Source organism: Ambystoma mexicanum, chromosome 6p (assembly GCF_040938575.1).
Source record: "Ambystoma mexicanum isolate Mex_15411 chromosome 6p, UKY_AmexF1_1, whole genome shotgun sequence".
In the NCBI taxonomy this organism is placed as follows: domain Eukaryota; kingdom Metazoa; phylum Chordata; class Amphibia; order Caudata; family Ambystomatidae; genus Ambystoma; species Ambystoma mexicanum.
Window position 1 is genome coordinate 304,983,135 of NC_090935.1, and position 27,047 is coordinate 305,010,181.

General features: G+C 44.7%; 1 protein-coding gene across 13 annotated transcripts in view; it reads left to right on the forward strand.

Annotated features, from left to right (window-relative positions):
- NEDD4L (NEDD4 like E3 ubiquitin protein ligase) overlaps positions 1 to 27,047 on the forward strand; it is a 2,900,454-nt gene that overhangs the window by 2,389,268 nt on the left and 484,139 nt on the right. For all 13 annotated transcript variants that reach the window (XM_069627054.1, XM_069627053.1, XM_069627056.1 and 10 more), the window contains one exon: positions 7,576 to 7,697. In XM_069627054.1, coding sequence (XP_069483155.1) covers positions 7,576 to 7,697 — 122 coding nt within the window. The remainder of the gene's footprint in view (positions 1 to 7,575; positions 7,698 to 27,047) is intronic.

Genomic DNA, 27,047 nt, shown 5'->3' on the forward strand with positions numbered 1-27,047 from the left:
AATCCGGTTCACAAACTTATGGGAGGTGTTGCTAGGGGGGGGTAAAAAGATATTTCTGTATAACTTGCGCTTTCCCTCCCTTGTGAGAAATTGCTAGAGTACCAATTGTGTTTGGTTTACACTGTGCCGTTTTGCTCAGTTTTCACTCTTGCTCAAACTTGTCTACAATTTAAATAGGGCGTTGTGTATCCTTTCTTTGACCGAATTTAACTTGCTTTAAGAACTGTGATAAATGTGTTTAACTAGAAGTGTATAAAATACATATATATATTCTTTTACTACAAAGCTTTGGTCAGTGTTTGCTTGTTCCATAGTCCTGAAGGCCTATTGTGTAAACCCTGAATACTGCTCATCTCCCTCTTGAAATAAGTCTGACTGCTCAGCCACAGCTACCAACTAAATCTTTACGGTACAGACTGATACCAAAGGGAATTATTGCTCTCACCTGTAGTCCTGATCTTCTGTAGTGCTCCCTAAGGGAACTGCACACGATTCTGCCTAACAAGCATTAAGCACAGTTGTAATCCTTGAAAACGAACAGAGGTCGAAACACGTGTCAGCTAAGCACAATGAATTAATATTCACTATAAGAATACATATTCAATAAAAGAACATAGTCTTACGTCCCGTCCCTTTTCCTCCATACTGCATGGGCCTCCCTTCCAAAGGATGGGAGATGGAACCTTTTTCACCAGAAAAAAACCTTACTCTTTAAATTTAGAGACGTGCAGGGGTGCAGCCCTGGGAGCAAGCACTGCCCTGACTCCGGCACCACCCCAGTCCCCTTTTCCACGTTGACGGGACCGGGTCGAATTCACCAGCGCTCCTGGGTTTGGCATCGGCCATGTAATTCCACATGCGGATACTTATTCTCTTTTTTGTCGTTTATCACAGGTACTCGGTCCTCAGGCGTCATGCTCCTACCTGGCGAATGCTGACTTCTACAGGGTTCAGCAGGTGTCCATCCTGCGACGGGCTCTTTCCAACTAAAGACCCCCAAGCCCTCTACCTACGTTGCCTTGGCCCAGACCACGGCTAGCAAGCTTGTAAAGCATGCAACGCGCTCTCCTGGAGGTCTCTGAAGAACAGACTAGCCAGGTGGAGGGAACTCTTCCAGAGATCGCTTCCAGAGGACTTAAAGGACTTCGTCTATCGTCGATCCAAGCCCAAGGTAGGGTCGCTCTTTTCCAGTGCAACCCGCAAGGACTCACCTGCGCGGGAGGCACCACTCAGGTCCTCATACCTACATAAGTACCGAGGCTGTATCAGCTACTGGCCAGCAGGCCGAGGGGTCCATTGATCCTCCCGATGACAGTGCTGAGGGACCGGGAGGTTCTTTTACCAGGGTTTTACCTGAGGGGCCACGCCTTAGTACCAGAAACATGTCCGAGGGGGCGCCTTTTACGCAATTCTAACGGCAGATCCGCCGAGGGCGAAACGCCTACCAGGTCTCAGCCTGAGGAACAGGGTAGGCCTCATGATCCACACTCAAGAGTCCTGGACAGGATTGGGCCCAGTGAGCCAAGCAACACGACGCAAGGAGGTGGAAGGCAGCTAGACAAAATGGCCACTGTGCCACCCACTTCTGACATCCGCCTCATATTGCACCAAGGCAGGGAGCAGATGGAGGAACAGGTGTCAAGGTGGGACTGGTGTCAAGCAGGTATGTGGCCTACAGCCTACCCTTCATTTGCACAGGGCAGGTTTCCGCTGCGTCCATATGGGCAGGGTAAGCAATGGCTCCAGCCTGCTACCCTGTCAGTATCGCCTACCACCCCTGCGGCCTACGAGTACAGATTTTTTTAAAGGTTCCTCGGGCTCATGAAATCTCCTCGGATGGGGGTCATCCTCGGGGATGTGTTCCCGCTAATGGCTCCAGCGCCGCAGGCCCCAGTACAGGCTCACCTGGCCCCCGTTCAGCCTCCACTGCCTGCTCCGGCCCTTCCGATAGTGCAGGCGGTTCTGTACCAGCCTCTGGCTCTGGTATCCACACCCCACCTTTGGCCCCAAGCACCCCTCCACCGGTGCTGGACCAACCGGACCCTCAGGTGGACACAGATGAGGAGGACCCCAACACACCGACATCAGCCAGGGCATTCCATGAATGTCTTGCAGGGCTGGCAGAGTACTTGGGCCATCCTCAACCTGGGGTCGAGCAATCATCAGAGGGGGGGGTCCTCGCCGAAATCCTCACGCTATGTCTGGCCAAGAAGGGCTAGCTCAAGCACCACTCAGTCCAGCTGGTCAATCGACACCTGGACGCCAAGTACAGGCAGATGGAGGGGGATACGCTCTTGCTATCGGCCCATCCTCAGTCACAATCTTTGGTGATCACTGTGGCATCACTATCTTCCAAGCCTCAGTTGTCCTTGACCTCTTCCTCCGCGGTGCTGCTATGCAAGGAAGAGAAGATCTTGGAGGTGTACAGGAAGAAGCTGTATTCCAACGCGTCCCTGCATCTTCGTCAAGTAAATGCTGATGCCATGCTGGCTGCCGTTAACCAGAGACTTTGGCGGGAAATTGCAGATTTCCTCCCAGAGCTTCCGGCTCGGGGCCAATCGAGATTCAAGGCTGGACTGGCTGAGGCCAAGATGGTGGTAGCACAAGACATCCTGGAGTCCACTGTGGCCATATTATTGCTTTCTTTGGTATTACCTTTTTGTTTTTCTTTTAAGTAATTTTACATCTGCATTTGCAGTATTCTTCATTTTACTTACAAGCTCACAATGACTAGGACGTATGCAACACATTCACTGTTCAACCTATTGTAACCCTACCTACTTCCCCCCTGTCCTTCCACTTATACCTTGCTGTCGCATTATGTTCCCCACATCACTACTACTTGACTTGTATGTGCAACAGTGCCTCAATACCTCCGGGTTGTAATTGTGCTTAACAAATGAAATAAATAAAAATAAATAAAGCTCGGCTCATGTTTGGCTCCTAGGTCCAGGACATACCACCTGGCCCAGCTCTACCCATGAATTCTGTACCCCTCCCATCTCTAAGCTTATTGCATAATATGGGCCATTCTTATAGTCGGAAAAACTGAAATTCAAATGGCAGTAAGGTAGTGCTGAAATTTGCTCAGTGAATCACACAACTCGCTCCCAGGGCAAATCTTTTGGTCATTTGTGGCTGTGTAAACACTGTCCATCTAAAGTAAATATTTAATCATAACACAAACTACCTATAAATATAACAACCTTAGACCAGAAAGTCATTTGCAAGGACTGTCTGGAAAAGGACAATCAAATAATATCAAGCAAATGAGAACTTGTGTAATCAGTGTTCCATTTGTAGTTATGGGTTGGCTGCTGAGTTTTGAAGTGACATTGTTAAAATAGAAGTCAACTTATTTCCTTTATTTTAATGAAATGGACCACTGTGAAAATGTGTCCTCCTGTGTCATTCCTTAATTAATGGATGTCCTACATTTTGATATACACGAACAATGAAAGAAAATTAACCTAAGATAAATAATGCAAGTTGATTATGTTCAGATAAACCATTTAATATCATAAGGAGGTTAGACTATTATTCATTGCACATTTAAAATTACAAAGAAAATGCACCAGGCTCTCAAAACTGGGTTATCAAATAGCTAATCTACATTCTGTGAATAAAAGTAACATGCATTTTAAATCAGTGTTTGCTTTGTTTTGAATTATAATTAAAATTTAAAATATTCCTGTTGTCGGCGTGTAGCAATGCAATGGTGCCTTAGAGGAAACTATGCTGGTTGTGTGGCCGTGTGGGAGCAGTGGCTGGCAGAGATTTAGTACAGCCGAGTTGACTGAAAGGAGCACAAAGAGGGCTAAGCACTATTAACTGGAACATCAGAGCCAAGCATCTGTCTTCCTCCCCATGCCTGAGGCAGAAAAAAAAAAGAGAAGGGACGGGTGGTAGAACACTTCATGATAGAGGGAAGGAGTTGTAGGGCAGAGTGGGGGCTTAACACCAAGAATGGAGAAAAGGGGCAATAAGCCACATAAGCAGGGTGAGTGCAAAACGTGTGAGGAAGGAAATCAAAATGTCCAGCCCAGTGGTCAGACCTCCAGAAGATAAGAGCGACAAAGTAAAGCATCATGGGCCGGCCAGAAAAGTGGAAAGTGGCATGTCTGGAAGGGACACCTGTCACGCAGAAGCTGCTTGTTTTTCTAGAAGTGAATCAAGCTTATCTGGCAGAAAATAAGATAGCCGGGTTTGGCACTGATCACCCAGAAGTTATATTTGATGGTTTGGAAATGGTAGGGATCAAGAGGGAAGACATTAGTTGAGGTCTCCGGAAGGCACGCATGATCTCTTGAAGCAAGCAATCAGTATAATTTGATAACGACTTATGTCTAAACTATGACCTCAACTAATTGTCATTTATTACCTTTAAGCAAATTGTGCACATAAACTGCCAACCCATTCGCCCAGCGTGGTCTCCTTTCTTATGGAAGGGGTGGAAGGTACAGTGGGAGAGGTATTTAGGGGTGTCACTAATAAGCTGTTGCATGCATGTGGTTTCTCTGCACAGTGTAGCAGCTTGGCACAGCTCAACTTTGATGCATCTATCCTCTGAGGAATTTGGTGAAGCTATTCCACTTTGTGACAGATTTTGAAGCTTGGTGGTGAATCCGCTTCTTTAGAAAGGCTCAAAAGTGGTACAATAGTTGAAGAAAATTGAAATAACCCATTCCCATTACACTTATCTTCCAGGGCTATATAAATAGCCAGGATACACAAACATAGCCTACCAAAACCAAGCCCAAGCTCTCCAGAAATCAAAATGATAGTCCGACCGTCAAACTCTGTGCAAGGTTTTTGCCAGATGGTTTATAGAATTGTTCCCCCCTCTCAGGAAAATAAGGAAAAGTGTGGCAGCCAAGTTAATATTTGTAGTGAGCATGTTCAGGTATGGAGACGTAGGAAAATCAAGGAAACAAATGCACTAATTTCCAGTTCTAGTGGCAAGGCATAACTAGCCAACTATAAAACGTAATCCGATGAGTGCGAGATTAGATTTACAATGGCATCAAAGTACCAAGTATGTGCCAGATGCCAGGCTAGGAGAAACAGATCACTATTTTACCCAAGGCAGCAAATATTCTAATACAGGGAATGGATAGGGACCTTCACTGATCAATGAGAACAGAACCTAAGCATCACTGATGCTAATGAGCCGACCTTGAAAGCGCCTTATTTCTTGCAGATAAACCAACCACAGGCTTGCCTATATAACACAGTTGAAATTCCTTTCAAAATACTACAGCTCTAAATGAAATACACATAGCAGCACCTTTCATTGGCATTTCATCCGCACCAGTTTTTTCAAAGGGTGTTTTTACGAACAACTTTTGCCGAAAACAACTCATTGAACTTTTTTTGTAAATGATTTTTGAGCCCCCCAAGCCCTCCTCCCCTACATATTTCTTGTTATTCCCGACCCTCAGCCCTTTATATACTCTTACCCACCAAAAGAATATTTGGGCAAAAACATTTAATAAAAACACCCATCAAAAAAATGGGTGTCGATGAAAGGACGTCCTACCCTTTGAAACAAGTGGTCATAAAAGATGCAGCAGTAGTTTCTCTTTGGTGTGTGCATTGCAACTTGAAGTGGAAAAGTGTAAAGGTCCCAAAAGTTTTACCAACGAACACATGCTAGATGATCAGACAAGCTGTAAGGGTAGAGGAATAAGACAATATCTCCACACTATAGATCGTTTTAATAGGAATCTGGGTGGAGAGAAGAGAACTGTGGGAAAGCTTCCGCCTATTTCTGTATGCATTTAATAATTTCTTAATAGCAAAATAAAGAAGTGTTTTTAGAAACCATGGTCTCAAGATCAATAAATGTCTCTATTGTTGTAATTCTTTATTTATACAGTGCTTATACACAAGTGAAGTGCTTCAAAGCGGGAAGGGAACAAGCGAATATAGTGATCATTCTTAGGCCATGAAGTTTCCGAATGATCGTGATCTAACAAAAATCAAATAACTAGCATACTAGGCCTGACGGCAATTCTTCTAGTGCAATGGCATGAAGTGTTAGTCGCGACCAAGCTAGGGAGGGGAGACAAAAAGGGGGGGGGGACAAACAAACCTACTAGTCCTAGTACATTCAGGTCATGCACGTGTACAGACGGAGGTGAGAGGATGGGTGGAAGGGAGCACAAGTGCGCACAGTCCAGCAGGGCCCTGGATTACGTGTGGAGAGGTTTCCCCACTCATGGAACATAAGCTGAAAGTGCGGTAATGCTGAGCATAGTGCAGTGGCCCGGAGGCAAGTGCAAGGAATGGTAGGGGAGCCTGGCATCTGTAAGGCTCTGGAGGTGAACCAGGGAGCCAGTCAGCAAAAACTTAACAAGAGTTAGGGAAGAGTAGGAGGAAGGAGGCTGGAGAGAAAAGAAAAGTGGTTAGTGAGGGATGAGGAGGAAGAGAAGAGGAAGGTCTTGAGGAGTTTCCAGAACTTAAGGTGCTCTATCTCAGGGCAGAGAGAGGCAGGGAGGCTGTTCCAGAGGGAGGAACCAGCAGAGGATAAAGATCTACCCCCAAATCTGTTTGGAAAAACGGCTCACCCGCAGAGAGTTCAAGGAGGATGAGCAGAGGGAGAGTATTTAGGTAGAGAGCGTTGCTGGAAGAGATTGTTTGCAGTGCTATCTGTTTCTTTGGAGTATGGTAATATCTGAATGTCAAAGTATGTTTTTTAGGTAAAGGCTATGAATGCCATTTTCATCATTTATGGTTCTACGTGCTTAAATCAACCCCTTTTACATTGCCCAGTGTCTGCTAAACATTCTGCCTGTTCCACCTGGGCTCCCTTCCTATGGTATGCTATATTTGATTGTTGTTCCTTTGTTGCTGCAACCTCCTTGTCGTTCCAGGTTTTTTATCGCTTCTAAGGGCCCCTCTTTGTTTTTCATTCAAACCTCTTCACTCCTCCCGTTTTGCATTTTGGTGGGTGATCCCCATAGCCACTTGCCCCTTCCACACTGTCCTCTTCTGCCCCACCCCCGCTTACCCTTCCCTCTGCGCCTTTGTCTGAAGCATTTCACAGTCCCATTCCCTGCTTACTCCATGCATCCTGGTCTCCCTCCCACAATGTTTCTTCCATCTTTGCCCGCCTCACACGGTCTACTCCAGTTTTATTTTTTTTTCACTTTTGCTGCCGCTCTTCCCTTCCACCCCACACTCCCAGCGTACCTGCATGTACCCCTGCCATCCAGCAGCATCTCTGCTTCCCCTCTCCCTGCTAGAGAAATGCTCTTCAAAGAAGGTGTTGCCGAACCTGACTGGGACGGGGGGAGGGTAACACATCCCATGCTACAACACTTCAGCCACATATTTGCAGTTGGTGAATTAAATAGTATTGATTGGCACACATTAAAGAGCATTTATACTCTCACCTGTATTAAATGACGTTGTACTGACTGGTTCAAATTTGTTTGGTCCTGAGGAATCCCAGAAAGAATGCTCCAATTGTAAAAGTAAAATATTGAACATAGTCATTCATAATGTTTTAACATTGTTGGTTTACCCTTTGATTTAGATTTTATATGACATGTTTTTTTTTCCTTAAAAAAGGGACAACTATACTCTTCAAATTAATCCCAATTCTGGTCTCTGCAATGAAGATCATCTTTCTTACTTTACCTTTATCGGGAGGATTGCTGGGCTGGCAGTATTTCACGGCAAACTCTTAGACGGTGAGTTATTCATTGTTTCCAATTAGCAAAAACACAACGATTGGTCATTGATTAGTTTCCTCTTACATCTTTTCTAGCTGTTTTTAGAAGTTAAATCTTACACACAGTCATTAATATGTTCTGGGTACATTAAAAATCGGTATTTGCAAATGTAATGTGTATTACTTACATCTGGTGTCTGTTTTAAAACAATTCTGCTAGTTTTGTTTAGCCTTTCTACCTCTTTTTCTGTTTTGCTGTTTAACATTTAAGAACAGTACTGCATCATAAAGTCAACAGAACTACTTCTTAGATCACATAAGACACTGACAAAACACCAGGTCTGATGCGTGTGCCCTTTTGGTACTCTGACATTCAATCAGATCCATTCTCAAAATCTGGTGACCACATCCATCCTCTCTTGACTGGTACTGAGAAGCACATGAAAGCTGTGAGAAAATTAAGGCAGGGTTGCTTGGAGCTGTCCCGTACCACCAACGTCATCTCCAAAGCAAATCCTTCAATTAAATTCCTTCCACCATCCAAGATGCATGGGTCCTTTTTATGGTTGTTTGATTTGAGTAGGCCAACAATTCTTATGGATTGATTCCTCTCACAGATACTCCTTCCTACACACGTTTTCTTCATCTTCGGTTTGCCTGGTGTAGTTGGTGCATTGCGCGAGTCTGATGCCTGTCTCGGATTGTCAAAAGATATGATATGGCATTTATAACGCGCCTATACACAAGTGTTCCAGGGCGTGACGAGACAAGGGAGGGGGAACAGAGGGAAGACAGAGACAATGATCCTACTAGGCCAGGTGTCATTCAGATCACGCAAGTGCATGGGAAGGGAGAAGGGGAAAAGTGCAGGGGGAAAAGGGGAGGGGACAGTGCAGGACATGGGATAATAGAACTAATAAACAGTAAGTAAAAAGTGCGGCCAGCTGGTGACAAGTGCAAGGGTAAGTGCAGACATCAGGTGTCAAGTGCTGGAAGTGGGACTGCAGGGATACATAAAACAATCCCCAAGTGCTGAGATTGCCAGGAGGCAGTGGAAGTATGCGACTGGCGGGGGAGAGGACATGGGCCCGAGGTCAGAGGGTGGCCAGGTGACCAGTACAGTTTGAGTTTCAGCCAGGAAAAAAGCAGGGGGGAGGAGAGAAAGCAGAAGCAAAGATGAAGGTTTTGAGGTACTTCCGGAGGTGGTTCTCCTCACGTTTCAGGAGGCTGTTCCAGAGGGAGGCATCAGCAGAGGAAAGAGATCGACCCCCAACTCGTTGCTTGGAGAAGCGACTGACCCTGAGGGAGTTGGAGGCGGATGAACGAAGAGTTTGAGAAGGAAGATATTTAGGAAGAGAGAGTTGAAGGTATTGAGGCCCCAGAATGCCTTGTGGACAATGCAGAGGGTTTTGAACTTAATCCTTGCAGCCACTGGGAGCCAATGCAGAGATTTCAGTCCTGGAGAGATACAATCCCTGGGCTTGAGGCCAAGAAAGAGGCTGTTGCAATAGTCCAGTCTAGAGAGGACCAGAGCTCTGGAGACAGTGAGCTTCTGGGGGAAGGAGAAAAGATGTTTATATAAGGCCGGGGGAAGGTCACAAACTAGGTGGCTTTGGGAGAGCTCTGTATAATTCCTCACCTTCCTCCATAAGGGATGGATGCTCATTTCACCAAAGGTTGGACTCCAGAGCCTTCTGCCGAGAAAGCTTTGATCCAGAGAAGGATCAGGAAGAGGCATGCTCTTGGGAAGGAACCATAATGACAAGATTTGGTGTATCAAGTGTTCTTGCTTCCACAGCAACATTCCCAAATGGCACTACTCCTCCAAGAGGCACTGTCACTCTTAGGGGGACAATGCAGTCACCCAGAGCAATCACCACCTAAGAAACTCTGTTTCCTTCACTCTGGAGCAATGAGAAAAGTTTAGGCGGCAGATGTGACGATCTCTACCAAAACTCAGGTTCATGATCAGCTTGGACAACGCTCCACATGTTTTAAGAATGCTTCAAATTGCTGATAATTTGGGACTGTAGGATACAACACTTACAAATTAGTACTGTTTGTTGGGTTTTGAGGGAGTTAATAGTAATAGAAAACATTTAGCTGAATCTGTCAAAAATGGTTGTCATCCTTATGTTGTTGTGAAATGTATAGAATGATTAAGCACAGTCTATGTTGTGGCTTGCCATAGAAATTAATTTGGAGATTGTGTTAGTTTTATCCACCGGACAAAGGGCATGTGCCCGAATTGTTGTGACTCCAAATACATTTCAGATTGTGTGAGGTCTTCAATCCCTGTAGAGGCAAGATGAATGAATGAAACGACGACTTCTAAAACATAAATATACCTGAACATTGATTAATTTCACTGCGTTCGACACATGCATCTAAGAGTCCATGGCTGTTTTGAAATGTTAGTGCTTCCAACATTTTTGGTATCACAGGAAATATCAGGATACTTACTTCCTTTCCCTGCTCTATCCAAAGCACAGGAAGTACCTAAGGTTCATTGTTAGGCACATGGACAACCAGTTTGCTGTTCTACCTTTGGACAATTAGGGGCAGCTTACATGTGATATTGGGTCACTACATGCATGAGTATGATATTAAATCAGTAGAATTCTGGGACTATTGTCTCAATTCTGAGTCTGAGAGTCTGCATATTGCACTGTATCAGCTGAGGTGTCCGATTATCAATCTTTCTTAAATTTGTATTTATTCATAAATCTATTTTATAAGTAACTTACCTACTTTCATTGCTTTTTAGCGCTCTTTTAGTGTACGTACTTGTCATTTGCAACTAAGGTTGTATAATGAAAGGTTGTTGTTACCTTATTTTAACAATGTATTGGAAATGAAGTTATTGATTGTTTAGAAATTCATGCATTTATGCGAATATTGTGTATGTATGTTATTGTTATGTAGAGAAGGACCCAAGTACCCCCACCTCAACCCTTCCCCCATATTGCCTGTATGTTGGGAACCAGAGTGTGAGACACGTGCGGTGCCAGTGAAAATACTGATACCGAGGAGAATTCTGGAAGCAGGTTTACCATTAAGAAAGCCATATCTGCATACGAGACAGTATGATGGCCATTTCAATGAAATCCCAGAAGAAGCAGGGCAAATGAATGGAAGAGAATAATGGTGAAGTCGCTACCACACCAGCACATGAAGCAAGGTAACATACATAGAAGAGATGCAGAGACAAGAGAATGAAGATATTCTTAAAAAGGCATCAAGGAAAGTATCAAAGATAAGTGACATCTTGGGATCAAGATGAAGAAACATATGCTACAGAAACAATGAAGATATCAAGTTATTTTACACGTGTACAGATGCAAAGAAACGCAAGCAGATTAAGAATTCTTTAGGCTAGCTTTAAGGTGAATATATTGCGGCATGCGCCAACATGTACATATGTTGATGTGAGTAAAGAATGGATGTTTCCACTACGTTTTATAGCGGATCTGGACTAAAAAAAGAAGGCCTCTTTTCCAGTGTGTCGCATTTAAAAACAAGTGAACGAATTAACAGGAATGAAACTCAGAAAGGCAAGACTGGATGAGCCAAGAAGCCAAGGCTGGGGTGAGAAGACAATGGCTACAAATCGTGTGAAACAATGAAACTCCTGTATAGAAGACATGGACAAAAACAAGGAAGACGTCAGAGGTCTATTAGCAAATAGTATTTTAAAATGCACTAGAGCTTGATTTTGTGGTCTTCAGTCACGTGGAAGGATGAAGTTGGACGAACATGAGGACCACACCTATGCATGAGGGCAGAGCGTGCCTTCACCCCTCTGAATTCTTCACAGCAGAGAACACTCCCAAGGACAGGATCAAAACCTTAAGTGACAGCAGACGACTGAGGTGATGATAGATGAATATGCTAATTGGTGGAAAGCTATGATTAAGACTAGCTCACCAGCACCTGGAAACCAGCCTGCGTATACTTGGATGTTCCTTAAGAACCTATCACAATAGCCACTAGGTTTTTGTAGTTTGCCACGTAGGATGACTATAGTAAATATGTAGGTTGACGTCATCAATGACGATTTTTTAGTCTTGGGCACAATCCCACCTGAAAATTGCGCATCAGAATTTTCAGGTGGGATTGAGCCCCAAGACTAAAAGTGCTTCATTTACAACAAGAACATTATTCTTTGTGTGAACCGTAATGACACATTAAAGGCCCAGATTTGAAAAAGGCGCAGGTTGTACGCCGAAACACGTGTCATCCAAGAGGGGCTGAAAATTCAAAATAAAAAACTTTATCAAATACAACAGAACTTTTGGGTTTGTCATTCACAGCAAAAGGAAATACAGCAGTAATTTATCTTGGCGCAAATAAGTGCAGGTACAGTTGCATCTTTTCCTACAGTTTACAAACGGAGTAGAGGAACTCAGTGTCTCCGTAGTGACCTACACTCATGCGACAAAGAACCAACCACAAAAGGCAAAAACCCTAAAAAGGCTAATAATCACCAAGTAACCCCGATTTGGTCGCAAAGGTACAGGCCTATGATATCTCAAAAAAGTTCCTCAATGTTAGAAAAAAGTCTGTCAGAAGTGGTTTAATGAGTGCTGTTTTAAAAGTTCTCTGTGTGAATCCTCTTGCCAACAAATGATTCATAAGGTTGCGAAATTATTCAGCAGGTGTCTCTCGACTGAGGATGGTCTTGTAGATGTATGGTGGGCGAAGGATCTGTTGCTGGTCCTGCTTTGTTGCTCTCCTTCACTAGTTTTTGAAGTCTTCAGCCGAGATTGATGTGAAGTAGTTTGAACTTGTGGTTGCCTCTGCAGTTAGGATGCTGCCAACATTATTGCTGGTGTCTTTGGGCATAGTTTTGAAAACGTGTTTGATATTTACGATTTTTGCTTTTGAAGTGGTTTGCGATGTAATTGCATAGTTTCTGTGATTGAGTGGGTATGTTGTTGCAGGATGTCGGGTTTCTTATCAAATTGATCATGTTGAACATCTCTTTTAAGTGGTGATTGCTTTTGAGATGTGTTGGGTATAGTGTTCTTTTCTTTTTGCTTTTCGGATTTCTGCTTTATAGAGCCATATCTCTGCCTGGTATGTGATTCGGTCTTGTTAGTTGTAGTCTTTTCTGCATGCTTGTTCAAGTTTAGTTTTCTGTTGGTTTCTTTCAGTGCAGTGACGGTTCAGAGAATCTCGTCCAGGTGGTGACCACCTTGATATGGTTAGGATGGCACCTCCCCAGTACAGTAGCCCCCCCCCCCCCCTGGGGGTGGTGTGCCCGGGGAGATTGGCATTGAGACGGAGTCCCCTCTGTATGACTAAGGACGATCATTACCAGGGAATGCATTTTCAATCCGATTTACCACCATTGATAAATCCTCCTGCTCCCTCCTCGGAAAGAGCTAATATATATTGTTCCAAACCCAAGTTACATAACAGCGATTAAAAAACCCAGATTATATAAAGTATTGTGCATATAACTTTAAGACTGGTACTGTGACGAAGATGATGATCAGGAGGAGAAGGATCACTCATATGGAATCGAGCGAGGGGTCTACTTCTGTCCGAAGTCAGAAATGTGAGCAGGACACAAGATTGTCATGTTTTTACCAAAGATATTTATTAAAAGAAAGAGTAGGAAAAATGTCTCTGACACTTTGCTTAGATCAGTTTCTGTGCCTATAAATGAAAACTAAGGATCCGTCCGTGTCAGGATGTCAATAACTGAAGAAACAGTCATTGTGTCCAAAACGTCCTATCCTGACCATCTCACTATAAACAAATGACAATGCGTAAGGAAAATATATTCAACTGGCCAAAAAGTGATCACAAGTGAATAAGTATAATTCCAACAAAAATGTTCAAGGTGAAAGCCCTTGGTTCCAGAGGATGGATCCCTTCCCCTGGATTCTTAGTAATAATACGAATAGTCTCGTTTGGAAACAGTGTATCATGTTTGGACTCACAGGATTCCTGTTTAGGCAACCAAGTCTTTAGCAGTCTTTCTTTATTGCTACTTTCTCCTTGGTCTGGATAGCAATGTGTCTCTTTAACATTCAACATTCCAGGGTTTGATAAATAAACACCAATATTTCCTTTAACACTTCTTGGGGCTTGCAAATTGCCTGGTTTACACCTCTGCCAGGTACTTTTATGCAATGCCAACTGCCTGGTGTACTCTCCTGCCAGGACCTTTTCTGGAACGCCAATTGCCTGCTACACTCGCCTGCCAAGTCTTACCTTATGAGTTTCACTGCTATACTCTAAAGGGACGTTATGGTTAAGTTGAACTAGCAAAAACCTATGAAATTCGAAGGAAAAATGTTGTTACAGGGACGTTATGCCTACAGGTAAAACCAAAAAAAACCCAAAATTCGACAGTTATGGTAAGCTAAGCAACCAAACCATAACTCTTGCTTCCAGTGTGCACTGCAAGGACTAACACCCATGACATCAAAGATGGCATCACAAATCTCATTCATGACATCACTCTTGACATCAAATATGCATTTACTTTTCATAGAAAGCCTCCTCAAGGGATTGATATTGTAATGGTGGCAGAAAACTATAAAAGAATATTGGAAGAACTACCATGAGAGAAGGATGTCATGGAGGAATGCATTGCTATACACACCATAGTATTACACACTTTTTCAGTGTATATGAAGGAACTTGTATGCAAACGTAGCTATTGTCTGCACCATGGCTCATGGAAGTATAACCTTCTAAATCTTTCCATGTTTCATAGTGACAATATTAATGCATTTGTCGGGTACTGTGAAACATGTAATAAGTAGCTACCATTGCCTTTATAACTACATATTTGCCCTACTGCACAGAAACCGTAAAGACTGCATAATCCATACATACATGACCATATGCAAGGGACTTAAAGTAAGCTAAAAAGCAGCAGTATTACCAGAAAATGTTCATAACATAACTGATTATCTTCATGCACAGAAACCAGTGCTGTGTTTTACGTTTTCCTCTTCCCCTGTATTTATATGTATCATATAATGTGAGTGAACCGTTAAGAAAGGTGTGTAAGAACATATAAGAAGGTTGCTGTACACAAATATAGAACCTTTTCAATTGTTTGTTCATGACTGTATGGTAGTGAACAAAACAGAGCGAGCCACACATGTGATGTCATGAATGAGATTTGTGATGCCAACTTTGATGTCATGGGTGTTAGTCCTTGCAGTGCACACTGGTGGCACGAGATATGATTGCTTAGCTTACCATAACTGTCGGATTTCGTGGGTGTTTTGGTTTCACTTGTAAGCATAACGTCCCTGTAACGTTTTTCCATCATATTTCATACGTTTTTGCTAGTGCAACTTAACCATACCATCCCTTTGACAATGTTTTTGTTAGTGAATTTCATAGGTTTTTAGTAGGGTACTGTAAGCAGAAAGTTGCTTTAGCATACCGTTTTCTGTAAAGAGGATAGCTATTTGGTATGGCAACATAACCATAACGTCCTGTTAACAACGGTTTGTTACTGATTCCTTGCCAGCCCTCATGATAAACGTGTGGAAAGGGCAAATTGTCTGGTGTATGTATCCATTTGTGCAACCCCTTACTTTTCCATTTAGAGTTGGTGTATCGTTCCAATTACAGATGTACATAGTAAATGTTTAGTGTGTCGGGAGGCTCTTTTTTTCTGTAAACAGTGCATGATAAATCTTTACCGCACACTACTGGCCTATATAACTACAGATGAGCAATATGGACATTTCCTAGGGATATTGCACCTAGTTGTCGTATGTGCAATCACACTGCAGCTGTCTGTAGGAATCCATCAGTGGGCGCATGTTTGCTTCTTTGAATGTACCGGTAAGTAGTTGGGGAAGAGCATGTGTTTCGGTTCCACACCTAGACCCATGCATAGGTCATCCACTGTATGTTGGTAACACCGCCCTGTTGCTAGCTGTACGGATTCATGCAGTAGGCTACCGCATTTAAAGTACTGCTGCCGACTTACTGGGTAGCTCTGCAGGCCTACCAATGTGTGACTAAAGTACTCCTAACTGTATAACGGCCACTGGTACGTGGGCGTGGTAAATGTTGCATTACTTTGATTTATCTGTTGGTTGCCTTTCCATGACCCATTAAACAGATAGATTGTGTGTGCACTCAGCAGTGTGACAAAGCATCAAGAGGTCGCCTGCCGGTCGTGCAGTTGAAGAAAACATGTAACTGCAGGTGGGACAGTTTGTACTAAGTCTGCAAAATGGCAAAGCTTGTGCACCTTCCTCATGTACATACTAGTGCATGTAAAGGCAAAAGAAAATAAGCAGAATATGCAGAGCGCAAACAACCTTAGTGGTGGTTAGAAAAGTGTGTTAGCTGCATGGGTCGCACACAATAAATGGCTTCCTGCTGCACGTAATGAAGCTGTGTTTCCCGTTTTTGTAAATATTCTTGTATTCCACAATGTATGCATATACGTGAATGCTACTCCTAACAATAATGGCGTAGCATGAAGTGGTTATACGGTATGTGACGACAACTGAAATAAAAGCACAGGGGACCAGTGGGCAGCCTACAGCCCTTCCAACAATTACATATCCTACTTTCATGTACAGCATTGCCCACAACTGCTATGGGCAACAAGAGGGGCCCTCCTGTAGGGCAGCAGAGCTCTAAAACAACCTTAGCAAACCATGTGCCACACTACAAATCCTTACCCGGCAAAGGGCATTGTATTGTGGATGTACTGGAACGCGCTACTGTACATAGGGAAGGTACTTTGAAGTGTGTGGGGACGGTCCTTATGGGAACATTGCAATGATTGGCACCTATGTACTTGAGGGACACCAATAATTCTGGCTCCTAGCACGTCCCCTATAGTATCCAGGTAGGTTCTGCCCCTTCTGTACCTGACCTTTGGTGTCGTTCCTTCTGTGGCATGTGTGAGAACACCATGATAAATGAAAATTAACTGGGAAAGGAACAAAAGTTAAAATAAAGAAAGCACCTTGCACAGATCAACAACTGATTTGCCAATGTACACATGCATGGCTAGACATGTGGCAGTGTGGGAGACACTGTAGTGGAATCGGTTAGAAAGGGGGTCGCTGTACAAATAGGTGTGTTTACGTATTGCACAGTGTTTACAAGAGAGTCACAGCGTAGCACTGACGGAAAGTATTTGTACTGTGAAACGTCATATTCCCAGGTGCAAAGTATGTCATTGTCACATGTCAAAGAAAGGCAGAAATGCACTTCTTTGCACTGTACCGTGCTGTCTTTATTCACGGACCAACTAGAAAATGACGCTCCCACATCGGTGACTGCATAATGCAGTAAAAACGTATGCAAAAGATCGGAAACAAACGCGTGAACTGGGCAAGCGCCCCCTTCATCGCAAACGGCACTGAAACTCGTGTAACACGCTGTGGAATTCTCACGCACAATCAACAACAATAAAATCGGCATTATTGCTTGTCACCATCAATGTCACACAGAAAAACCAAAATCAGGCACTTCATTGTAGCTACTGTTACGCTCACCTGGTCTCCGCGGGGGCATTGGGGCGCGGTTGGAGCCCTCCCTGGACCTGGCTCCCGTGGATCGGCTCTCTTCCCCAGCCACTTTGTTATCAAGGCCCCCGGATACCGGTTCTGCTCCTGAGAGAGGATGAGAGATGGTGAGAATGGCGTGGTAACGCCAGGATTTCCCTCAAACCTTTCTTGCCAGAAGGTTGTGAGCAAGAGTTTGCCCATGCATGCTCACCTGTTTTAATTGAAGGATGAGCTCTCCGTCCTGATTTCTTCCAGCAGAGGCGCTGTCGATGGACCTAGTTGCGTCACTGGTCCTTGGCGTGAAGGTCCAGACCGGCTGCGACCATTCCGTCTTGAAGGTAAATTTTGTAACTATGATTATTGTTCGTATTGCTTTGTGTTAATCTTCCTCCATGATTGTCTGTAACCCTATATTGTTCTTTCTCTCTTCCTTGGGTATGAAGGTGAACCAGGAACGTGTGATGACAGTCTACTCTGGATGAGCTACCGGATGTAAGTGGCCTCCACTTGAAGTTCGTTGCTTATAGTATGAAAGTCTAGGCAAGAACTAACCTAGAGTTTTCTTTCCCTTTGCAGGTGCAGCAGATGGGTGCTTGATGGGCGGTTTCCGAATTCCTACAGGTGGCCGGAGATGAAGATCCTCGAAGATGGTATGTCGGAAGAAGATCCCGTGTTGATGGAACTTCGGGACTGGTAAAGATGCCGGGTGGCATTCGCGAGGGGCTGCAGATGCAGGTAAGATATGCACGTGGCTGCAGGAGGGAAGCAATGGTGCGGCTGACTCAGGTAAGATGCGCGCGTAGCTGCAGAAGTGAAGCAATGGCACGGCTGACTCAGGTAAGATGCGCGCATAGCTGCAGAAGTGAAGGGATGGTATGGCTGACTCGAGGTAAGAAGCTGGAGGATTCTGGAGTCTGAGGATACACGTGCTGAAACAGCTAAGGTCTTCTGAATGGCGGTAAGTGTTATGCTGCTTCAACAGACTAACGTGAAGTGCCAGCATGCGGGTGAGGCCGGCTTATATAGCCTGGCCCCAGCCACTCCCTTTAGGCCTCGCCCTGAGGACCCACCTTGCCACTCCTCCTGCCTTCTGCATTTGCCTTTTATGCATTGCTAGGGCCCCACCCTGTCCAAATGCATGTGCCTTTAACAGTCTGTGTGCAAAGCACACTTTCCAAGACTGGGCCCATTGGGACCCTGCAGGATGTGAAGTAACTGGCCAATGACCAGTGGCCATGTCAGCTACTCCATAGCACTACACTTTCACATCATAGATTCCAAAATGAGTAGCCACTGCAGTGTTTCCATTCACTTTCGGTCAATGTATGTCGGAATCACATAAAACCTGCACGCTGTGCCTCAGCCATAGCCGCACCCTCTGCATTTCTGTCCACAAATACACCGTGTAGCACAGTCTGTCCGTACACACCACACCCACAAACTTTGTTACCCAATCCCATAGTGTCTGCAGGCCCATTTCTATGAGCGTCCTCTGCAAAAGGGCATATGTAACATGTGCCACACTGCAACTATTGCGATATTTGCTGACTTTTCGTGCTGTGTGTATGCGGGAATGGGGGAATAACTTTGAACTAGGTGAGTGGACGTCATTAGTTGTGCAGGCTCTGAAAAGAACCTTTGGGGTCTTTGTGTTTTTTTTTTTTTTTATATAAAGGTGCTTCCCTAGAAAGACTGTTTTTGCTGTTTTTACATGTAAACGTGTGTTTTCAACGTTAGCTCACATTCTTACAATAGGCTCTTCAGTGCAGTGTGTAGAAACAACACTTCATTGCCACTGTACGACAAAGACATGCCATTTGTCATGAAAAGATCTATGTAGCGCAAACCAATGTTCTCATTCTCAAAGCGGAACATCCCAGCTGCACTTAAGACGTCACACATGCTCCTCTTGATGAAAACCCCTTCCAACCTCTGGCTGGCAACGGGAATCATTGGCAGTAGGACAAAAGTGCTGCACTGCTTTCATCATAATCTTCAGTTGACGGAACACACTGGAACAATGCATGTAACCCATAAAGAAGGCTCCAGATCACTACATGTACAGTTGACAAAGAGACCATGCGTCGACATTCTAGAAGCAGTCTGCTGAAAAAGCAGAATTTGACACTACTCCACAAAGCGTCCACTCCCTCCAAACCAAAATTGCCGGACATGTCTTTTTGGAGGACATATATGCACAGATCATCCACAAAGCCATCACTCACGACAAAAACTGTACGTCTTGCCATGATTGACAGCCGCAATACACAAAGTAATGGGGAAAGTGAATGCCTCCCTTTCCTGTGACGCACACCCAAAGCACCTTATTGCACAAAGGCCATAGTCCCATTTCTATTGGCCAGCATGCTCACAAACCTAGAATGTGGCACTTGCCTTTCTCCAAGTACCACGGGAGGAGTCCTTCCTAATGGTGCGCATTCCTCTTACGCACACCCTGAGCAGCTCATGATTGGACAATCGATACAATCCCATTTCCATAGGCCTGCATGGTGAGGCGTGTCGAATGTGGCACGTGCGGGTGCCCAAGTACTTCGAGGGCCGGTTCCAGTGCAGCAGGAGTCCCTCTTCCTAATGCTGCACATCCTAAGCAACTCATTGGACAATCACCACAGTTCCATTTTCGTGGCCGACAACCGCAAAATCCCTGCATGTGATTTCCTGCTGCGTGGAGTCGCAGCGGAATAACTTGCAACCAGGGCAGGGGGAGTTCGTACTAAGGGGGCGACTCTTAAGAGTCGTTTTTTTTCTGTAAATCCTACTACAAAAACACCTTTTTTGTCTGTTTTTAGTAGCTTTTGTGTTTTCTTCTACGCACATTAGTTCATTAAATTGTTCACCGCGTACTGTAGACGAGCAAACCAAACTGCATTGCCAATGGATGACAACAAAACTTTCTCAGAAAAACACAGCATTTCCACAAGTAATAAGGTCATTGTAGCAGAAGAGCATTCCGCAAGCTGACAAAAAAGTGTACATGCTTCTGTTGATGCTTCGTCTGGCTTGGAACAATATCCATGAGCAGTAGGCCATATTCTTTGCGGTATTATAGATGAGAAAAGCACCTTGGTGGTGGGAAAAAGCGTCCTCACGTCATCCAGCAACCTCCTCAGTCTACGGAACAAATGGAAGCAAGGCAAGTAACCCATATGCATGCTGCCGTAATGAATTACGATAACATCTACTACTGGAAACGTGGCGAGGGCTTTGCAAAGTGCATGCATATCGACTACATGGTACTCATACACAGCATTCCACAATGCGTCCACTCCTTCAAAACCAAAATTGCTGTCAAAGTATCTTTGCATAGTTATGAAAATATATTACAAAGGGATCACCTACAGTCAACACAATACGTTTCGCCATGTCAGCCACCCTCAGTACGCAGAGTATAATGTGCAACCATTTCACCTCCCCTTCCTGTTAACCACACCCACACTACCTGATTGGCTAATCCCCACACTGCCATGACAATTGGGCATGGTGGTGTAAAGGGCAGAATATGGCACCTGTGTTTCCCAAAGTAGCGCGTGGGCCGTACCCCTGTAAAACTGGAACAGTCCTTCTTCCCTTTGCACTATCTTCTCTGAAGCTCTCACACATGCATCCACCAATTGCATTAAAGCGGCCATCAAGGAACACTGTCACTGCTGTACAACACTTGAAATGTACCATTACACATTTACAGTACAAATGTCATGCCATTCCAAAGCACGTCCACTACAAAGTTCAATGAAAGTATGCACGATTTTAATGTGCGTGCGAGCAATTTCATTTTTGTATTCTCTCTTTATATGTGTTTCTGTTTGCCTGTCCTCAAATTTTTACAACATTCTGGTCAATGCTTCTTGCACTGTGTCAAAGAAAACGGCATTGCGCTCAAATAAATGTAAGTTCTACGGAATCACTGCATATTTTGCGACCTTGTGATCTCATAGTGGGTGGAGAACATGCCAGCAATATGCATAAACTGACGCATAATTCTGTTTATTACACACCTTCCAACTGCTGGCTGGGGACAAATTACACCATCATGGACCCACACTGCTCTTAGTGTTGTGCATGAGAAAACCACCTTGGCAGTAGGAAAAATACGCATCACTGCGGTCAGCAACCTCATCAGTAGACGGATTAATCGTCCACACGACATGTAACCCAAATATGTACTTCCATAGTGCACCACAACACATTCCACGTTCGTGACGGACGCCACATATCTGCAAAGGCGAACCATCCCGCCAAAACTGCACTCACCCTGACAGGCCCAGAAATTGTCCACTCCTTCCAACCCCAAATTACCAGCAACGCCTCTTTGCACGCAACACCTGTGCAGATGGTGCACAAAGGTATCACCGACAATGAGCACTGTGCGTCTCTCCATGTCGACCACTCTCACGACACAGTGTTGTGACGAAATGGTACCGCACCTTCCCTTGAACCACGCCCTAAACTCCCTATTTCCCACAATTCCATTTCCACCCTGCTCATAATGGGAGGATGTGCACGTGCACTTTCCCATCTACAGTGAGGGCCGTGGCCCAGTAAAGCTTTGACAATACTTCTTCCCTTTGAACGGTCACTTTTTGCAGGATTCCCCAAATTGGGTGCTGTCACATTTCAAAACATGCATGCACCAATCACATACAAAACCTCTGCATTGCACACTGTCATTTCTATACACCACTCCTTATTTACAGTTAACCACTCAGTACACATTCCGTTTGATTGGAAAGCCCCTCCACCAGAAATTTCTCCTGCAGAAGGCACTATTACAGCATCCACAAACATCCTAACAAGCCCCCAGCACACCTTTAGCTATGCACAACATTGCAACCCTTTCCACACCCACCACACCACAACACTACACGTCCAAGCAAGCAACCATGTGGGTACCTAACATTATGCACAAACGTTACATACGTAGCAGCAGTTCAACCCATCTCCCCCAAACCATAAAACACCCACTCACAAAAATGTGTCGCACTTAGCAGAAGCCACAAACATGGCGCTGCCTGCACCACCCCTATGCACTACCATTCACACGCTATTGTCTCACTGCCAACCTAAGCACACCACCTTCACAACATTAGGCCTACTTCAATAAATCAGTAACCAACTAGATATAAGCTGCCTTTCAACCATATTCACTTCCATACTCACATTACGTACGCACATTACGTGGCCACACTACCCAACTTCTCACTGCACCATCTCCTGCTGCACATCAAATACTGTAGCATGTTCCAACTATCAACACAACCATAGAATGCACAATAAACGCTTTGTAACTTACTTGTGCTGCTGTAGCACGTCGACAATGTGCTCCACACGCATTCCCCAACGATCACCACCCTGTGACTCGTACACTGCCAAACCTACATTGCTCCAGTGGGTCTGCTCCTTGCACACATTCCCCCCACCGGTATTCAACAATACATGTCAGCATATCACCAACTACCACTATGCACATATGCACCACTGGCACCAGCACTCCTAATCAACCTCGACACCGCAATGGAGATACACCTGTTACCATAATGTATAAACATTACACTGTCTCTGGCACCACACACCCTTTCATTCACATACTATTGTCTTACCCACTTCCACGCAGAAAGGAATTGTTTCACTGGCAACGTAAACACATGTTTACAACATTGCCCATACTGCAAGCATTGTACACACAGCACACTATCCAAGCACATATAAGCTGCCCTTCAACCATAACCTGGAACATACTGACAGTATACATGGATTGCACCCAGTACCCACACAGCGTGACTTTTCACTGCAGCATCTCTCATGCTGTGTGTGTCCTCAAGGCCTAGGCTCTTGAATGCATGGCCTACAGCCATGTATCCAATAGTCTATGCCTTGAACACACTCATGGCAACATAATGCCACCATGCATGTCTCCGTATCAGCAACTGCGACAATCCACATAGACACCACTGCCACCAACACTCCTACCCAACCTGTACACCGCCATGGCGCTACGCAGCAACAAATGGCAACGGTTGACATAATGGCCATGTGGGAAGCCAGCATTTTGCACAAACGTGCCACACGTAGGTAGCAAAACTTCCCCCAACGCCCCCACACCATAAAACACCCAACCACAAACACAGGTCTTACCAGAATGCACAAACATACCACAGCCTCCACCACCTCTACCCACAGCCATTGAAAAAGTATTGTCACTAACCACGTTTTCATAACATTCAGCCTACTTCAACAATTCTGCACACAGCATAGGCCTTGAACACACCTACAGCAACGTAATGCCACCATGCATTTCACCATTTCACCAACTACGGCATCGACATACACACCACTGCCACCAGCAGTCCTACCCAACCTGTGCACCACCATGTATCTATGCAGCAACAAATTGCAACAGTTAACACAATGTGGAAAGAAAACACTCTACTACACCCTCATACACTTTCATTCACATACTATAGGCGTACCCACTCCATTCACAAAGTTTTGTGTCACTGCCAACCTACCCACATTCAGTTTGTAGCACTAACGCTACTGCAACTAATCTGCACACACTGCACTATGGAAGCACCACCCTGTATTGGTTGCAGACTCAAACATGCCTTCCTGCGGGCTGTATGTCGCAGCCCTACGCTCCTCAGTGCATGCCCTACAGCCTACGTGCTACGGGCTTCGGCCATGCACCCGATAGTGTAATCCTTCCACAGACCCACCACACCTTCATTCACCCATGCATGCCTCCATGTGCCCAACTACCGCATTCCATCCACAGCGCACTGCCACCCACGCTCCCACCCAACCTATGTCATGTGCAATTCACTCCCCATCTGCAAATGACCTGCCACCACTCACCACGAAAAGAGTTTGTAGCAAACAGGTCGCGTTAGAAGCTAAGGGACCGTTAGGACAGCTGCCTCCAATCACCACAGAAAATACTAGCCTACATATGTGATTTATAAACCTCTTCTCACTCCCCCAGCCATTCCCTCCCTTATTGCTGCCAACACAATGCATACAGTACATTTTCAAGACCCTTCCGCCGCTGCACTGCCCTCTGATACACCATGGCGGCTTTCCCAAAAAATGTTGACGCACAGCATGCTTCCCTCCAGCCAACCAACGGCCGCGCCCAAACTTCTCTGACACCACTCCATACCGCGATCCAATGATACTCTGTCCGAGGATCAAACAGGGAAATGGGTCCGTGGAGTGCATCCAAATATGACTAACATTTCAGTGTTTTGCTAAATATTTACCGGTCCGATTTCCACTAAACACACAAAAGCACGCTTTCTGGCCCAACCCCCCGCTCCTGGCGCAAATTTTGTGAAAATCCGTCCAGCTGTTAGACCTGTAGCCGTGTAAAAATGTGGGTCCCCCACCTTTAACTACCCGCCCGCCGCCCAAACGAAACCTCGCTCAACTTGGCAAAAATATTCAGAGCCACCCAGGATTCACCCAGGGGGAGCGAAGTTATAAGCCGTTGAAAAAGTGGTCTTCCTAAGTGTTTAGCAACTTAACCATAACTACACGGCCGCTACTGCGAACTCGCACTACCACTGTGCACTGCAAGGACTAACACCCATGACCTCAAAGATGACATCACACATGTCATTGATGACATCACTGATGACATCACATGTGAAATTAAATTTGATGAAAAGTCCCTATAAGGGGATGTCTTTATAATGTTGGTAACAAGATTTTAGGTGTGATTGTGTAATGCTACACATGTAATAAGTAGCTAACAATTCAAGACTTACTACACACTTCTGCTAGTACAAACAATACATATGAAGACCCACAATGCATACACATCAGAGGCACATACAGGGAAAGTAAAGTAAGGAAGAAAGAAACGGCATCATCAGAAAACGTCAATAGCAATTAAAGTTTATCTTCATTTATACAAATTATTTGCGTGTTGGTTGAGGCCTGCCTATTTTCCCATGGATGTGCAACATGAGCTGAGAACAAACCCTAGAACATATGCCAAGATTAACATCTAGATATACAGCACCTTTTTAATATTCTGACTGTCAGTGAACAAAGCCACCTGGCCTAGATATGTCGGTGAACAAAAACAAGTGGGCCAGATATGTGATGTCATCAGCGATGTTATCAATGATATTTGAGAGGTCATCTTTGAGGTCATGGGTGTTAGTCCTTGCTGTGCACAGTGGTAGCGCGAGTTATGCTTGCGTACCTTACCATAACTGGCGAATTTTGGGTTTTTTTCGGTTTTGTAAAATAAGTCCCTGTTTTTGTAGTGCAACTGATCCATAACGTCCTTTTAACAATGTTTATTGTTAGTGAATTTCATAGGTTTTTAGTAGGGCACTGTAACGGAAATATTGCTTAAGCATATTGTTTGCAGTAAAAGTGATACGTTGTAGTACTCACCTTCACCATAACGTCCCTTTAGCAATATTTTATTTTTTAGTTATTTACATATGTTTTTAATAGGACATTGTCCCCGGAACGTTGCTTTACCATACTGTTCTCTGTAAAGGTAATATGTATTTGGTGCCGCAATTAAACCATAACGTCCTGTTAAAAACATTTTGTCACTGATAGTGTGGCTAGCTGCCTCACAAACTTTTGGAAAGGCCAAATTGCCCTGTGTATCTATCCATTCGTGCTTCCCCTTCCCTTGCCTAATAGTGTCAGTGTATCTTACAAATGAAAGGTGTGCATGTTAAGTGTTGGTGAGACTGAGAGTGGTGTTTCTTTTTGTGTTAACATAGCATGGCGAATGTGTGCCGGACATTACTAGACGAGATAGCTGCAGGTAAGTAATATGGAGGTTTCCTATGCACACTGCACGTGGACGCCATATGTGCAATCAAAATGCAGGTATCCGTAGGACTGCAGTACTAGCCACATGGCCACATAGCCGCATGTTGTAAAGCTCTTTTAATTACATGTGGGAGCGCACGGCTATCCGTTTTAGAACTATGTCCATGCTTGAAGCATCTTCTGAGTGCTGGTAAGAGCTCCTCTGTCGCCAGCCGTACGGATTAATATGGTAGGCTACCGAATTTCAACTATTGCTCACGACTACGTGAGTTGCTCTGCAAACCTACCAATTTGTCGCTGCACCACGCCTGTCTGTATGAGGCCCACTAGAAAACAAGGAACAGCAACCTTGAATTTACAGTGAGCATGCTAAATGTCACAATCGTTTGCTGAATGTGTTGCTGGCCTTTTCATAACTCGTAAAAGAGCCACAACGTCTCTGCACGGAGCACTATGCCAGAAAGTGTGAAGGGTTCCCCTGCGGGTCGTAGAGTTGGGGATAACATTTAACTGCAGGTGTGACATTTTATAGTGAGTCTGTGAAATGGCAAAGCTGGTTCTGCTTCGTCACTAACATAGTAGTGCATGTTAAGAAAAGTAAGCAAACAGCAGAATCTTCGGAGAGTAAATGGCACTGGTGGTTAGAACAGTACTATAGCTGCATGGGTAGCACTTAATAAATATCTTCCTCCTGCACGTACTGAAGCTGCGTTTCTCCTTGCTGAAAGCATTGTTGTATTTCACAATTCATTCATCTCCCTGCATGCAAGTCCTATACCTAATGGCATACCATGAACTGGCCATGCCACATGTGACGACAACAGCAATGCAAGCATAACGGGCCAGTTGGCAACAATGCAGTAGGGTAATTTCACGTACAGCATTCTCCACATAGACTGTGGCTGACAATAGAGGAACTCCTGTACGGCACCGGAGCATAAGAAGACCCATGTACACCATATGCTGCGCTAATGATCCTTGCCTGCCAAAGGGCATTGTAGTGCGCATGTACTGCAACCCTGTACTCTACAGAG